The sequence below is a fragment of the Pungitius pungitius genome, chromosome 4 (genome assembly GCF_949316345.1).
Source record: "Pungitius pungitius chromosome 4, fPunPun2.1, whole genome shotgun sequence".
Taxonomy (NCBI): domain Eukaryota; kingdom Metazoa; phylum Chordata; class Actinopteri; order Perciformes; family Gasterosteidae; genus Pungitius; species Pungitius pungitius.
Window position 1 is genome coordinate 8,239,474 of NC_084903.1, and position 13,938 is coordinate 8,253,411.

At 42.4% G+C, this 13,938-nt stretch overlaps 3 protein-coding genes across 6 annotated transcripts; 2 read left to right on the forward strand and 1 right to left on the reverse strand.

Moving 5' to 3' along the window:
- Positions 1-201: 201 nt before the first annotated feature.
- Positions 202-4,223, forward strand: LOC119225962 (transmembrane 6 superfamily member 1-like). 4 transcript variants are annotated; one of them, XM_037483755.2, is made up of 11 exons: positions 202-591; positions 667-784; positions 935-1,038; positions 1,219-1,316; positions 1,399-1,502; positions 1,633-1,715; positions 1,910-2,028; positions 2,171-2,275; positions 2,352-2,444; positions 2,537-2,656; positions 3,630-4,223. In XM_037483755.2, exons 2-11 carry the CDS (start codon positions 693-695, stop codon positions 3,819-3,821), a joined length of 1,110 nt encoding a protein of 369 aa, XP_037339652.2. In that variant the 5' UTR covers positions 202-591; positions 667-692; the 3' UTR covers positions 3,822-4,223. The 4 variants fall into 4 exon arrangements, with proteins under 4 accessions (XP_037339652.2, XP_062417686.1, XP_037339653.2 ...); XM_062561702.1 differs by having other exon boundaries at positions 202-784; XM_037483756.2 differs by lacking the exon at positions 202-591 and having other exon boundaries at positions 1,244-1,316.
- Positions 4,224-4,356: 133 nt separating this feature from the next.
- zrsr2 (zinc finger (CCCH type), RNA-binding motif and serine/arginine rich 2) lies at positions 4,357-9,005 on the forward strand. The gene is made up of 11 exons (XM_037483669.2): positions 4,357-4,671; positions 5,047-5,126; positions 5,203-5,281; positions 5,413-5,521; positions 5,778-5,864; positions 6,288-6,326; positions 6,642-6,772; positions 6,899-7,112; positions 7,333-7,388; positions 7,480-7,589; positions 7,676-9,005. Exons 1-11 carry the CDS (start codon positions 4,631-4,633, stop codon positions 8,713-8,715), a joined length of 1,986 nt encoding a protein of 661 aa, XP_037339566.1. The 5' UTR covers positions 4,357-4,630; the 3' UTR covers positions 8,716-9,005.
- A 1,021-nt stretch (positions 9,006-10,026) lies between these two features.
- Positions 10,027-13,294, reverse strand: ap1s2 (adaptor related protein complex 1 subunit sigma 2). Its single transcript, XM_037483919.2, has 5 exons — positions 13,132-13,294; positions 12,524-12,702; positions 11,453-11,561; positions 11,206-11,343; positions 10,027-10,543 (listed from the first exon to the last, which is right to left on the reverse strand). Exons 2-5 carry the CDS (start codon positions 12,700-12,702, stop codon positions 10,496-10,498), a joined length of 474 nt encoding a protein of 157 aa, XP_037339816.1. The 5' UTR covers positions 13,132-13,294; the 3' UTR covers positions 10,027-10,495.
- Positions 13,295-13,938: the final 644 nt, after the last annotated feature.

The following is a 13,938-nucleotide window of genomic DNA, read 5'->3' on the forward strand; positions in this document are numbered from 1 at the left end:
GAAACAAAATGAATCTTGCAATGTATAAAGATGTGATTGAGATAAAAGAAAAATAGCTGATTAACATTTTTTAGTATATTGACAAATGAGTTAATCCAGAGTTTTTCCCAAATCAAAAATAGATTATTTTTTGGTGACCCCCGTATAAATCAATTTTTAAATTATTATTATTTTATTTTATTATTAGATTTGTTTATTCGTAATATGAAAAGTGTAAAAAGATGGCAAGAATTGCAAAACATATATTTACATCAATTGAGAAATGTACATACATACATTTCTAAACGTGTATTTTTATACCTAAAAAATATATTCCAATCGACCACTAGATGTCAGTCTTCTTTTTTACTTGGATACAAGGAACGCGCCTTCATAGCATTTTAATGGATGATAATAAATAAAATAACACTCGAAAAAGTATGTTATATGCAGTAAAATCATTGTCGACAGTACAGGGAACTACTTTTTTTCTTTCACTCTCTCTGTGCGTGGGTTTTTTACTGGGAGAGAGAGAGCGAGAGAGAGAGAGAGAGAGAGAGAGAAAGAGACCAGAAAACATGGCAGAGCATGCTCGCAAGAGATGAATTGGAGGTTTGTGCGTTGTTTACGTTGTTTTTACATTGTAACTTTCCCCCAATTCCTTGAGATATACATTTTTACCACCAGATAAAAGAGCTCAACCCTGGTTCGCAATGAGCGCGTCGGCAGGGACGGGAGTGTTTGTGCTCTCCTTGATGTCCATTCCCTTCTGCTATTTATTTAATTCCCTTATTTACAACAACAGGTGAGTGAGAGGGGGCTCTTTAATGTGTTACCTCTTTTTTCTTTGCTGATTACGGAACTGTTACCAGTGCAACACTAATTGGCATCATTTGAAAATGATTTGTTATGTCTTTTAAAAATGATATACTTAACCTTACTTCTATGGATTTAGTGCTGAAGCTTTCTTCTTCGCTGGATGTTCAGCAGTCCTCATCATCTCCATTTCAGCTCGTTTTATGCTCAAAAAGAAGGCTCCAGTAGATCCCCTTTTCTATGGTATGATTTTCCTTTTGATGTCAAGACATTTAAAAATGTTTGCTCATGGTGAGAAATATGCATTCAACACCAAATCAAAAGAATCACAAGGTTCAGTCTGACTTGCATGAACGTAGAGGGAGTTATTGGAGAAACTGGATCCTGCATTACTAAACTTTAAGTATGCATCTGTCTGTCCAGTATTTGCAATGTATGCGTTCCTCAGTGTGGTGAATCTGATCATCGGGCTGGAGCAGGACAACATCATTGATGGATTTGTGACGTTTTACCTCAGAGAGGTAAGTTGTTGGGCGTTGGGTTGCGAGTCCTGCTTGTGAGTTGTCTGTTTGTACCTACTGATAGAGCCGCCCTGTGTTTCAGGCAGATCCCCATATTAATACAGCACATGGTCACATGATCTCCTACTGGGACGGCTGTGTGCACTATCTCATGTATCTGGTCATGATAGCTGCGATTACTTGGGGGTGAGAGACGTCTGTAAGATCTGCCCATCTGTTTGTATCTGTAAATTTATCTATCCAGCCGAGTCTCTTGGAAGGATGATGTGAACATTTGACTTTTACAATAGCAGTGTTACCTGGTTTGCACTTGCAGGGACAGCTACCGAGCCATAGGACTCTACTGGATGGGATCTTTTCTCACACGTGCCATAGTCTACATTCTTGGCAATGCTGTGGGTAAGTGCACTATAAATAATGGCATACTTTTAGACGGCCAGTGTAGGGTGACTTGTGAAACCCTCTGCACATACCTCCCTTGAGGATCTTACAATGTAGTTGAAAAAAATGCCCATTTAACTGTAACTACTACATTGAGTGTTTTGGTCTGTCTTTCCTATGCTGAGATATTATGTTGGTCTGTCCTTTCTCAGGTAAATATGGGACCCAAGTTTGCCCTCTCTTCCTTCTCCACATATTGTATGTCTCTGTGTCGGTCTGGGTCTGCTTCCGCATCTTCAGCAAGCGCCCCACACCGGACCTTCAGTTGTCAGTAAGTCAGCATCAAACTGTCATTACAATAAAGAACATCATTTAAATATTCATTAGATACATATATATGTATGTGTTTTGTGTGGGTGACAGAATACATGTGAGAGACAGCGTTGTTTTACTATCATGTCACTTTCCCTCAGAGCGTCCAAGAGGCTGAAAGAAAGAGTTTACTCCACAGACCTCTGGACCTTCTGTTCATCATCTACCTCATTCCTGCTTTTGCTTTCTGCATCTTCAGAGGCCTGGTAAGAAACCATATGATGATGATTCTCCACCCAAACAGAGGTGGAAAAATAATGATAATCTTCATGTGTCTGTTAGATTGTTCTGGACTTTTCCAGCGAATGGTGTCTAGCATACACACGACAGTATGAGCCTTACCTCAAAGACCCTTCAGCCTATGCTAAAATACAGGTAACTCAGAAACGCCATGAACACCACACGCTCATCTTGATACTGTCATTGCCTTTGTTCCCTGAGAAGCAAACTGCCTCCATGTTTACCAGATGCTGGTGAGCATGCTGTACTCTGGACCATACTACATCATTACTCTGTATGGGCTGATGGTGCCAGGGTGCGAGTGGATGACGGATCTAACCTTAGTGCACTCCGGGGCACTGGCACAGGTACAGGTTATTTCTCGCCCTTGGCTGAGAATGATTTGTTAACTTACAGTTAAGAATCCTACTATAGAACAAATGTGTTAACACTTAATCTGTCTGTTTGGGCAGCAACAAGCGCTACACTTATACATAGGACAAACATCTATAGTGGCCAAAGTAAACACAGGTGTAATTGATTGAATCAATTATGGTCCCAATCTTTATAGTGTGTCACATGCATTCCAGCGAGGCAGCATGCACAATACCAAGGTCAAGCAGATTCTAAATGTCCCTTTCTATCTAGTGGTCGCACACTGGTCGCTGTTAAACTTATTCTACCACACAGTAGAACACGAGTGGATCTGCATGATCAGCCCCACACACACTCATCTAAAGATTGTGGAACATGTGTGCCAATCGCATTGCAACTCGGCAAAGTAGCTTTTGTGTTTGAGCTGCAGGCTGACGCGTCACTCATCGAAGGGATAAAGTGGGCGGCTGGTGGTGCTCACTTAAATGTCAGCTGTTTGACGCTACATAAATAGGAAAGATAATGCCCTGGCTGCCGGGGTTGCTATGCGACATGTCATGTGTCTTTTATATACATTTTGAGAACTAGTGCCCATACCAGAATGTGTTTGCGTTTGATGAACATTGGTCCATCAAATGAATAATCCACCAAAAACAGGTGTGAGCTGAATTTATCTAATTATTTAACCTTTTTTTGTTCCTCCATATGAATTTGTGAATGAAGACAAGTGAGGTCTGGTAAAGATATCAGAGGATTTACTTGATGTTTATGGGTATGTTTAAGAATAACGGATTTTTGGGGGAGGGAGGGGGGATATCTTTACACAATTGTTTAATCAGGTGCACAATTTTAAATATTAAAAAATATCTATTTTGACTCTTGATATAAGTAAACATCATTCCTATCAGTGTGACTACTGACTGAAGCCTCATCTTCCCATCCCTCCCTCCCTGCTTCATTTCACAGGCCCAGTTCGCTCATATTGGTGCGTCACTTCACACGCGGACGCCGTTCTCCTACAGAGTGCCTGCTGGAGGCCAGCCTGTCTTCTTACTGGTCAATATCCTGTACGCTGTGGTGCCTCAGGCTCTGTGTTACCGCTGCCGCAGCAGGCCGGCCTTCTTCCTGACGCCGAGGCCAGTTAAGAAGACTGAATGAGAGAGAGAGAGAGAGAGAGAGAGGGGCTGTCATGGGGATGCCTAAATAAAAGGCTCGAGTTGTAAAGGAACACTTTGTGTTTGAGATTATTAGAATTTTCTATTTTTGAAGGAGGGGCATCCACCTTTAATAAAAGGTTGTGCAATCAAAAATTTGTGTTTATATTTTGAAAAGGTGAACATACTGTATATTTTCACTATGTGTGTTTATATACACAGTCTCACACTAAAGATCATAGGGATGTTATATTCGTGTTTGGGATACGAACTGCTTGTAAATAATTGATGTTTTTCCCATTTGTGTTTTCTGGGTAACAAAAAAGGCCCTTTGGTTGACACTGAGGTTTTCTGTGCAGTGCCTGTTTGCTAATGTGTTGGCAAATAAATAAATCATTCACATATGTCTGTGCTCTTCATACTGTAGTATCATTTATACACATATAAGTACACAGATATTCAACTATTCGAGGTTATTTGATAAACTAAAATGTTTCTAACTGCAGTGTTTTATTAGGCTCTTTTAAACCGGAAGTACATTAGGTTCCGGCAAACTCTTCCTCTGCCACTTATTGCCAAAACAATCCGGCATGTAGCTAGCTAACTAGCTTAAGGTTACAACAAAAATAAATTGTTTAGTAAAATCTGTTTCTCGATAACCCAAACCCATGTTGGAAATAACCCGTACAGCCAGTGAATAGTTGGACTATTAGTAGTATTATTTTTTAACTAGGCGAACGATAAGAAATAACTTGGTCTAACGTTAGCAGAACATGCTAACTATATAGCTACGATTAGCTTTTGCTAGCTGTGATGGCAGCACCAGCACCTCTCAATTCTGCTCCTGTTTTGAGGTTGGTTTTACCTTTTACATTAATCTATACACTCATACACTATAACCATGTAAGCGGCACTATATTGTTGAAAAGTCAATGCATTAAGGTTAGTGGTTTTTCCACAACTGTCACCGCGAGCGCTAACGTCCGATTTTAGAGGCTGCTCATCATTAGACATTTAGAAATGTGTTTTTACTATGTGTTCGTTTGTATACCCTACTACTATTTGTTTATACCGTTACTAGTAATAGTGCTATTTAATTTCCACTCCATAGCTAAATCAACCCCACAGCTGCTGTTACTGCTGTAAATGCTAAAAACGTGTACTTGTCACATATTTTGCTTTTCCGGTCTGATGTGACGATTGTTTCGATGATGTCATTCTGTCTTTAGTCAAAAGCAACGCAGGGCTGCTCTGAGGAAAGAGAGAAGAAAAAGGAAACGCCAAGCTCTCGCCCAAGTCAGAGAATGTGGTACGAAGATAACTGTTCTGTTTATTTTGATTTCAGATTAGATTCCAGATTAACAACAACATTCCCTCTGTTACAGGTTTAAATGATGGACCAAGCTATGTACTTGAAGAAGAAGAAATACGTAATGATGAAGATGATTTTGCAGAGGAGGAAAGGTACGTCAATACTGCACTCCCATTCAATAATAGAAGCAGTAAAGAAATCTTGATTTACCTTATTTATTTAACATTTTAAAATGCATAATATACGTTTGCTGTGACAGACCTCTGTTTACCTGTTTCCTCAGACTGCGGCTGCATGAGGAGTGGTTGGCAAAAGAGAGGCTCGCCCAGGAAGACTTCCGGCTTCGTGCCGAGAGGGAGGAGACTGCAAGGAAAAGAAAAGAAGAGGAGGAGGTATTCTGATGTTATATTCCTAATTCCTTGTGTACCACTGGGGCAAACATAAAATCCCATTTATTCAGCATTTATTCAATTGTGAACAAATTTAAAGGGACTGTCACGAATGGAGCTGACCGCAATAACGTTTAATTTTATTTAGCCTGACACTGCATATTACATGACAAACTGCCAAATTGATTAGCGCAAGTGAATCTGATTGTCATTCTATATGTAATATTAATATTAAATATATCTTCTGTTTTGTTCTCAGCGATTGATAAAGGAGGAATGGGAGACCCAGCAGATGAAGGAACAGGAAGAAAAAGAACAGAAGCAGCAGGAAAAGCGAGACAGAGAGGTGAAACGGGCCCCAGGAGGATAGAAACAAAAAGAAATATATCCTCTTCTATTTAATCATGAGTCATCCATCCAAAAAGGATGATTCAGATAACCCTATAGTAATCTTGTTTCTTTTGTAAAATGCATTTTTGCCTTGTACATGGTTCTTTTTAAAAATTCCTTGACTAAGTGGCACAAGCAACCATCCCAACTCTTCAACTAAGATACACACAAAGAGAAAAACCCTAACAGCAGCTTCAGCTCTCACAAGGATGTATCTTTTACTTTGTGTGAAAACAGTGTGCAACATTGCTTTCTACGAATTCCAGAAATGTGGAAATGCCAGTCCCTCTGAGTGTGATCTTAACACCCAGTAACAGATCTGCTGCAGTATGTTGACCTCTACACATTTTCACCAGCCGTGTCTTTACACCATTTGTAGGAGGCCGTTCAGAAAATGTTGGATGAAGCTGAAAATCAGGTATAAACACACATGACATTCTCTTATTTTGTAACTGAAGTTTAATAAATAGTCCATATATTTATTTATTTTTTAATATTTAGGTAAATTTCACACACAGAACAGCAGAAAGAGATCATGGTTATAGATATAGATAGATCCTAAGCAATATATCCAATATCATAATGTTTTTACGTGTTTTAAAGCTATGATATTTGTTAGCATCTTTTAAAAATATTTTTAACAGGACAATTAAATGTATAATTGTAGTAACATCTCCTAGTTTCAAGGTAAACGATACAGAATATACATTTCTGTTTGTGTTCTCTCTTCCAGCTGGAGAACGGACAGCCGTGGATGAATCCAGAGGCTCCTGCGGCGAAGAACTGCGAGAACTTTGGAACAGAGCGCGACGTGGCCAACTGTCCGTTCTTCCTGAAGACTGGGGCATGTCGATTCGGAGACAGGTACAATTTCTTTCTCCTTTCCTGGGGCTTTTTTTTACGCTAAATACGTTTTTATTTGAATGGTGATCTGAAGGCTCTGAACAATATATATGTATATTCTTGCCTCTTCTGTCTTTTTGAATGCAGATGTTCCCGAAAGCACGTTTATCCCACATCCAGCCCGACTCTGATGATCCGTGGTATGTTCACAACGTACGGCATGGAGCAGTCACGGCGCGACGATTATGACGTCGATGCCTGTTTGGAACACAGCGAGGAGGACCTGCAAGAGTATTTCCTCGAGTTCTACCATGACGTCCTCCCAGAGTTAAAGAGTGTCGGCAAGGTTGTGCAATTCAAGGTAGGATGACCTTAGGACATGTACTGAATTACCAGAGTTACAGTAAGCTATTTGAAGTAGTTTGTCTTGTTGAACTAATATTTTTAAATAAGTCAGTTAAGATTCTATTTCTTTTCAATTAATTTAATATAAAGTCATATTTGGTTTTGCTTTTACCAGGAAAGTCAATTATTGTAAAAATGCATGATGAAATTGCTCATTGACGTCTTACTTCTTTCAGGTTAGCTGCAATTATGAGCCCCACCTGAGAGGAAATGTTTACATTCAATTTGACACGTAAGTCTTGACGCAACTGCTGCATGAGCTTTCCAAATGAAAACTGGGTTGGCGAACTCTTTGGTCATTGTCTTCTTCTATGTCTGTCCAGAGAGGAGCAGTGTAAAGAGGCCATCATCAAGTTCAACGGGAGGTGGTACGCAGGCCGCCAGCTCCATTGTGAGATGTGTCCCGTTACGCGCTGGAAGAATGCTATATGTGGTAAGTCACTCTCACTGATTCGAGTACCACTTTCACAACAGAGACGCACGGTTCAGTCTTCTATCTGGTCCGTGTCTCTCCCCCAGGGCTGTTTGACAGACAGAAGTGTCCCAAAGGGAAGCACTGCAACTTCCTGCACGTGTTCCGCAACCCAGGCAACGACTTCTGGGAGGCCGACAGGGACCTGCACATGTCGCCGGACCGCAGCGTCAGGGGGAGTCGCAGGGACGGCTGGACATCGGAGCGTTACGGGGAGCGATCGTGGAGGCAGCGTCAGAGCAGCAGGAGCCCGCCTCACTCGGAGAGGTCCCAGAGCAGACGAGACGGTGACAGGCGGAGGAGCGCGAGCAGAGAGAGGAGGGCCTCCCAGCGGTCATTCAGACACAGTGACAGGACGAAAGACTGGCGTCCGAGCAGTGTCAGAGACAGGCAGAGGAGCAGAAGTAGAGACAGGCAGCAGGACAGGCAGAGGAGCAGAAGTAGAGACAGGCAGAGGAGCAGAAGTAGAGACAGGCAGCAGGACAGGCAGAGGAGCAGAAGTAGAGACAGGCAGCAGGACAGGCAGAGGAGCAGAAGTAGAGACAGGCAGAGGAGCAGAAGTAGAGACAGGCAGCAGGACAGGCAGAGGAGCAGAAGTAGAGACAGGCAGCAGGACAGGCAGAGGAGCAGAAGTAGAGACAGGCAGAGGAGCAGAAGTAGAGACAATGAAAGGGAGGACAGGAATAGAAGCGAAGGGAGAGACGGCAGAGACAAAGATACCGGCGCCAGGGAAGGGTTGAGAAGCACAAGCAGAGAAAGGAAGAAAGGAAGTAGAGAAAAGAAACCAGAGAGAAGGGAGAAACCTGTCAACGACGATACCAGCAAGCGGCGGCGCCACAAACAATCCAAGAAAAGCAAGAAGAGCAAGAAGAAGCACAAGAAGAAAAGCTGTTCGCCTGAAGGGGCGGCCTCGTCCGGGGAGTCCGAAAAGGAGGAAGCGCCGTCGGCACATCTCACTGCAACAAGTCCCAGTCAGCAGATGGATGAGAAAGGGCAGAACTATGAAAACAATGACTTGCAGAGTGTGTGTGTCGGCAGTGAGATTTCTGCTGAGGGGGAGAGTGAGCTGTCAATAGACAAGCTGTAAATAGACAAACGTAGTGAGCCGGCTGGAAAAGGTGTCTCCAGTTGGTCTTTGAGGTTACTACATTTCAAAATCTGTTCTTTTCTCCTTTGGTCTGTGTGAACGTGAAGAAGTTTTAATGCACTGAGGTAATGCCTGTCAGTGTGTACATATGTGAATATTTATTTTTTGAAATACTTGCTCACTGGTGGCTGAGTAACAGCTATATAAAAACAAAAAACAGTGGGTTTCTCTTTTTTTGTATACATTTATTGTTAATAAACTTCAAATAAAAGAGAATGTTGTCAAATGTGTTGGCAGTGTTTACAAAAGTGATCTTTAGCACAAATCAAAGATTAACTTGTTATAACAAGTTAATCATAATTCATAATTACTATAACTAATAATTATGGATGTTGAACAGAAAACATTTTGGTTTTAAGAATGCAGATTTGGATAAGCATCTATGCATTGTTTTGGGCTTGTTTAACTGAATCGTACTGACCAATGAAGCCCACAGTGATGAGTATAATGACTGACCCTGGTATGTGCGGTTCGTATGCTTTCCTTCGGACTCCATAAAGAAACTGGAGATTGAGCTGTCCACTAACCGATAGGAATAATTACATAATACTGGTATATTGTGGCCAAATAATCCCTGCGTGCATTTTCTTTTTTAATTTTTCAAACATCCTGTAGTTCAAAATTCCTCTTCTGCCATGTTGGCGTTCTCTAGACACCATTGAGACGTTAAAACACAGTGTTCTTTGGTCGTGTTTAAGCTAAAGTATCGCACTACATCCTTTGATTTTGATCACAAACTCTTCCTAACGTAAGGTGATAAACTGGAGGAAGGTTTAACTCCAGCGGCCATTACGATCTTAGATGTTTTGGACAGAAAAATGAACAACACAGACCATTCCAACAAACATTAAACTAGTTACACAAATAAAGGTCACTTTTAACAAAAGGTAAACATTTTAGTTCTGAAAAGGAAACATAAAATGGTTCATTTCTGGAGGGGAAGTCAGCAAAACAAACAACATATACACGGACATTGATTATGGGTGGTCATTTCACTTTAAGTGGAAGGTTGACTTGACCCGTGTGACACTAGTGGTGGTAAGCGCACAAACAGCCGCGGCCTCCTGCTGGTGCTTCATGTGTTTTACCGATAGGAGTCCCCACGGAGCATGGTGTCTTTCAAGAAACAAAAAAACAATGACTGTTTGAAAAACAAATAAACAGGTCATTTAATAACACTTCCTGTGGTTTTGTTACATTTCTAGTCAAACCCTGGATAAAAAAAATGATTCCGGCCTAATGATAAATTAAAATAACTAGTCCAGAAAGGTTCTTTGCTGGATCTATACTAACCTCTTTAGAATGTTATTAAAAAGGACCCTCCCTGGGGGGCTTTTCTTCATGCATTTGGACACATAACTGTGAAACACCATCTGTGGCTGCAACAGCACCTTAAAAAGTCCCCGTAAGCCAAAACACACATACATGGATTTCATGTCGCCGCTACATTGTACTGAGTTTTAAGAAGTTTGGGCTTTGAAGTCACGCTAATAGGGCTGCAGAATGCTGAGAGGGATATTTGACATGGGAGACACATTCAAACCACGTTTGGCACATTAAAAAAAGGATAGCTCACAACAGAGTAATACAGTACATAGATGGTGATTATACTACATACAACACTGACACAGGGCACAACAGGAGAAGACGGGATGAAGGCGTGGAGGGTTGCCACATCTGCAGCATGGGAGGAGGAACTGCAAGGCGGCAGCGGGATGATTTATGTCAGCCCAATCTCCTCTAAAACGCTCCGTGGTGCTTCCGCCTCCTGCAGACAGGGGGAAGAAGAAAAACGTTTTGTGCTCCGGCAGAATTCCAAAGCAAAGCAGACGGGTCCTAAATGACAGTTACCAAACATGGAACAAGAACGTTAAACCTTTTACGGGCATGCACAGTCCGCATTAATGTTGTGACAACAGCACAGCACGCTCGGCTCAGAATAAAGGATTCATTCTGCTGACTGCAAATAAGCACGGCAAGAACAGCAAAACAAACACGCAAGACGACGCTGGCTTTAGCGCGCTGACTGAAAAGGGAGTGAGAGGGTATGAATCGGGCGCAGCAGCCTCTGAACAAACGGGCGGGGTCGGGTGTAGGCAACGCAGCTTCTGCGCCTATCGGCGGGATCGCTGAGGCAAATGATGTCTGCATTTACACCACGTTAAGAGTGAAGGAAAATGTAATCGCCAAGAAGTCTAAGTAATCTTTTCAAGCTCAGATGCCATAAACTCCCTAGTTCCGGCCCCTCAGATGTCAAGGCTTTGCAGATTTTCTTTGTCTTAAATGACAGCAGAGTGAATATTTAGCATTGGGATCTTTAGATGACCAAACACGCCGTTTGAAAGACACCCCCTTGGCAACATGTTTGTCAGACGGCAAGCTGGTCCGTCTCGTTGGTTCAACTATCCACCGACAGAGATGCGGGCGTACCTCCTGCAGCAGGTCGGCCTGCTCGATGGCCTTCAGCACGTTCTTCTTGGACGTCTCCTGGGCCTCTCCGCCCAGCAGGAACTCGTCCAGGATGAAGTAGGCCTTCTCAAAGTTGAAGATGATATCCAACTCGCACACCTGCAGGGCCACAGCAGCATATCAGAGGAGATGGTCACCTGACCGAGAACCGTGGATTCTCACGGGCACTGTCCATCGGCATGTTGCATGTGGTGCTCGAGAGACTCACACTGCCAAAATATTTGTCCAGCAGCTCCACGTATCTGTGGATGATCTCCAGGGTGATCAGCTCATTGTCCTGATCCTCCACCGCGCAGCAGAAATAGAGGCTCGCGTATCTAGGACGCAAAGAGGAGATACGAGATGACCATGGTGGGTGGGTGTCAGATATTTGTGCTCCCGCTCTGACAGACAGAACGCAAATCAATGTGTTTAATTCAGTTAGTGATAATGTAGCTGCAACCACCGTCCAGACCTGTGCGTACATGTATGCAAGCTCCTTTACGCAGAGAAAATATTTCTGAATTCAAGTGCTGAGTGCTCTTCCATGTAGGTATTTTTCTGAATAACAAGTGTATCTTAAGGGTTGCATGGCTTGATATGTGCCTTGATATATACGATAAATCATGTATTTTTACACAAGTTGTTCACTTTAACCATCCAAAAAAATAACCCATGCTTTTTCTTTAAACATATATGTACCCTATAAACAGGTAAGTCGGTGTATATCATCACGAGGAAAGAACGCACCTTTCCCAGTACGGCAGCACGGTGTCACTGCCTGTGGCTGTTTTTGGTTTATTATATTGAACACATTAGAATATGTTGTATTGTCATACTTCTTTGTTTGAATCAGGCCTCCATTCTTTGGCAGTTGCTGTTATTAGAGGGGGGGTGTTTCTAGCTTTCATCATCACACCCCAGAAGGTGAGATCTAATTGCCAATAATCTCAGTGCTTGACAAAATTATCTCTGTAACATTGGTTTTCATTAACAACCCCAACTGCCGAGGCAAAAGTAATGTTGCAACCCCAAGATGAACATAAGTCTTGTAGCCATGACATCTCATGATGAACTGCCCAACTTTCAAGATCGATTTGGTTCGAATTGATTTCCTTTAAATGGAACCGGCTGCTGTCCAGAAGGGAGCTTCATAACAAGTCCCATGTGAGATGAGTAACAAGCCTGAAAAAACAACCAGAGAGATTCAAGCTTGGGTTGGCAGCCACATTCAGACGATCTCTGTGCCTGATGTATTTCACTTACAGACAAAAAACTAAAAAACCCTTAATTCACTTACCTCTTGTACACAATCTTGAGGTCCCTCCACTCCAAGAAGCTGCACATCTTGGGCTTCCTGGCCAGTATGGTCTGCACCAGGTCTCTGGAGATCTTCTTCCTCTCCTTGTCGGATAGGGGGACATACCATTTCTGTAAGCGCAGCTTTCCCTGCCGGCTGAACAACAGCATGAACTGCATCTGGGGGAGGAAGTTCAATTCAAAGTTTACCGTGGTTGAGAGGAGCTAAACGCACATTGGTTTTACAGAGAAGGGAGGAGTAGATTAAGTAATCAGCCATCCGGACGGTTATTGTATTTTTTACATGACACCAAAGTTAAACCAGCGGCTCTGACGTCAACAGAAGAATGAATTAGCAACAGGAAATACACGCGTCGTTACGGTCGATGATACGACACAGTTGTATGCTCAAATGTTTTTTTCAGTTTGCAAATTTTTCAGTCCAGGGTGCAAAAAACTTCAATTAGCTCTCGCTCGCAGTCCTAACCGTGCTTAACGGTCACACATTAACATCATTAACCCGTTATGTGTCATTTGCGCCCCCCCCCTGCCGCGACGCCCAGCTAGCTGCGGCACAAGCGAGAAGTGACGTAAAAGAAGAGTTCTTACCTTCGACCGGGCCTAAGACTACTGTTGACTTGTGTGAATTCAAGAGAAATACATAACCGAAGAGAGTACAGTAAAGCTACGTTCCACTGTCTCCGTAGCGTAGCTTCTCATCCACAATGATGCTAAACAAGCTAGCGGTTGGTCGTTGCTGGTGAGACAACGATGAAGTCGGTCGCGCTGTGATTGGTCGAAACAGCCACAGCTATGGGATTGGATTGGTTCGAATATTCCGTTAGTCGTGACGCTATTCGGCTACGCGTGCCCCGCAAAGTTTACCAGTTATTTTACCCTCTCTTCGGTAAATATTTGAAAATGTCTCAGTGAATCTGAAATTGAAGCTGCTACATGGTATGGTAAAATGTATGTCCTATGTATGCAGTTTGAATGTTTGCACCAGATAGATAGTTTGCACTTAAGCGTACGATGCATTTGAGTACAATAAATAAATGCAATTTGGCATAATGTCAAATAGATTGAATTGGTCACAGCAAGCCATTTGAAATTGAAATGCATTATAGGTAACTTAAAAATAGTAAAGTTGACGTTACGTTAGTACATACGGGTCATACAAACAAATGCACGTTTTTTTCAAATAACACACATACAAATGCCGTCCTAAAATAAGCGTAGTCTTTAAAAAGTAAATGGTTGACGCTTCCTTTCTTGTAGAAATGGGCTTTACAAAATAAGGTTTTTTCCCCCTGTTCCTACCTGTTTTCATGATTATTGGGCCCCGAGACACTGGAGCAGAAATATATAGGAGGTCACGTGGCGCCCCCTGTCGCCAGAGACGCAAACAGCAAGAAC

Coding starts and splice junctions, on each gene's coding strand:
- LOC119225962 (XM_062561702.1), top strand. CDS start 693: ATGAGCGCGTCGGCAGGGACGGGAGTGTTTGTGCTCTCCTTGATGTCC. Junction 785..934: donor TCCCTTATTTACAACAACAG/GTGAGTGAGAGG, acceptor CTATGGATTTAG/TGCTGAAGCTTTCTTCTTCG. Junction 1,317..1,398: donor TGACGTTTTACCTCAGAGAG/GTAAGTTGTTGG, acceptor CCTGTGTTTCAG/GCAGATCCCCATATTAATAC.
- zrsr2 (XM_037483669.2), top strand. CDS start 4,631: ATGGCAGCACCAGCACCTCTCAATTCTGCTCCTGTTTTGAG. Junction 4,672..5,046: donor AATTCTGCTCCTGTTTTGAG/GTTGGTTTTACC, acceptor TTCTGTCTTTAG/TCAAAAGCAACGCAGGGCTG. Junction 7,590..7,675: donor CTGGAAGAATGCTATATGTG/GTAAGTCACTCT, acceptor TCTCTCCCCCAG/GGCTGTTTGACAGACAGAAG.
- ap1s2 (XM_037483919.2), bottom strand. CDS start 12,702: ATGCAGTTCATGCTGTTGTTCAGCCGGCAGGGAAAGCTGCGCTTACAG. Junction 11,344..11,452: donor TGGACAAATATTTTGGCAGT/GTGAGTCTCTCG, acceptor GTGGCCCTGCAG/GTGTGCGAGTTGGATATCAT. Junction 10,544..11,205: donor AGGCCGACCTGCTGCAGGAG/GTACGCCCGCAT, acceptor CCCTGTCTGCAG/GAGGCGGAAGCACCACGGAG.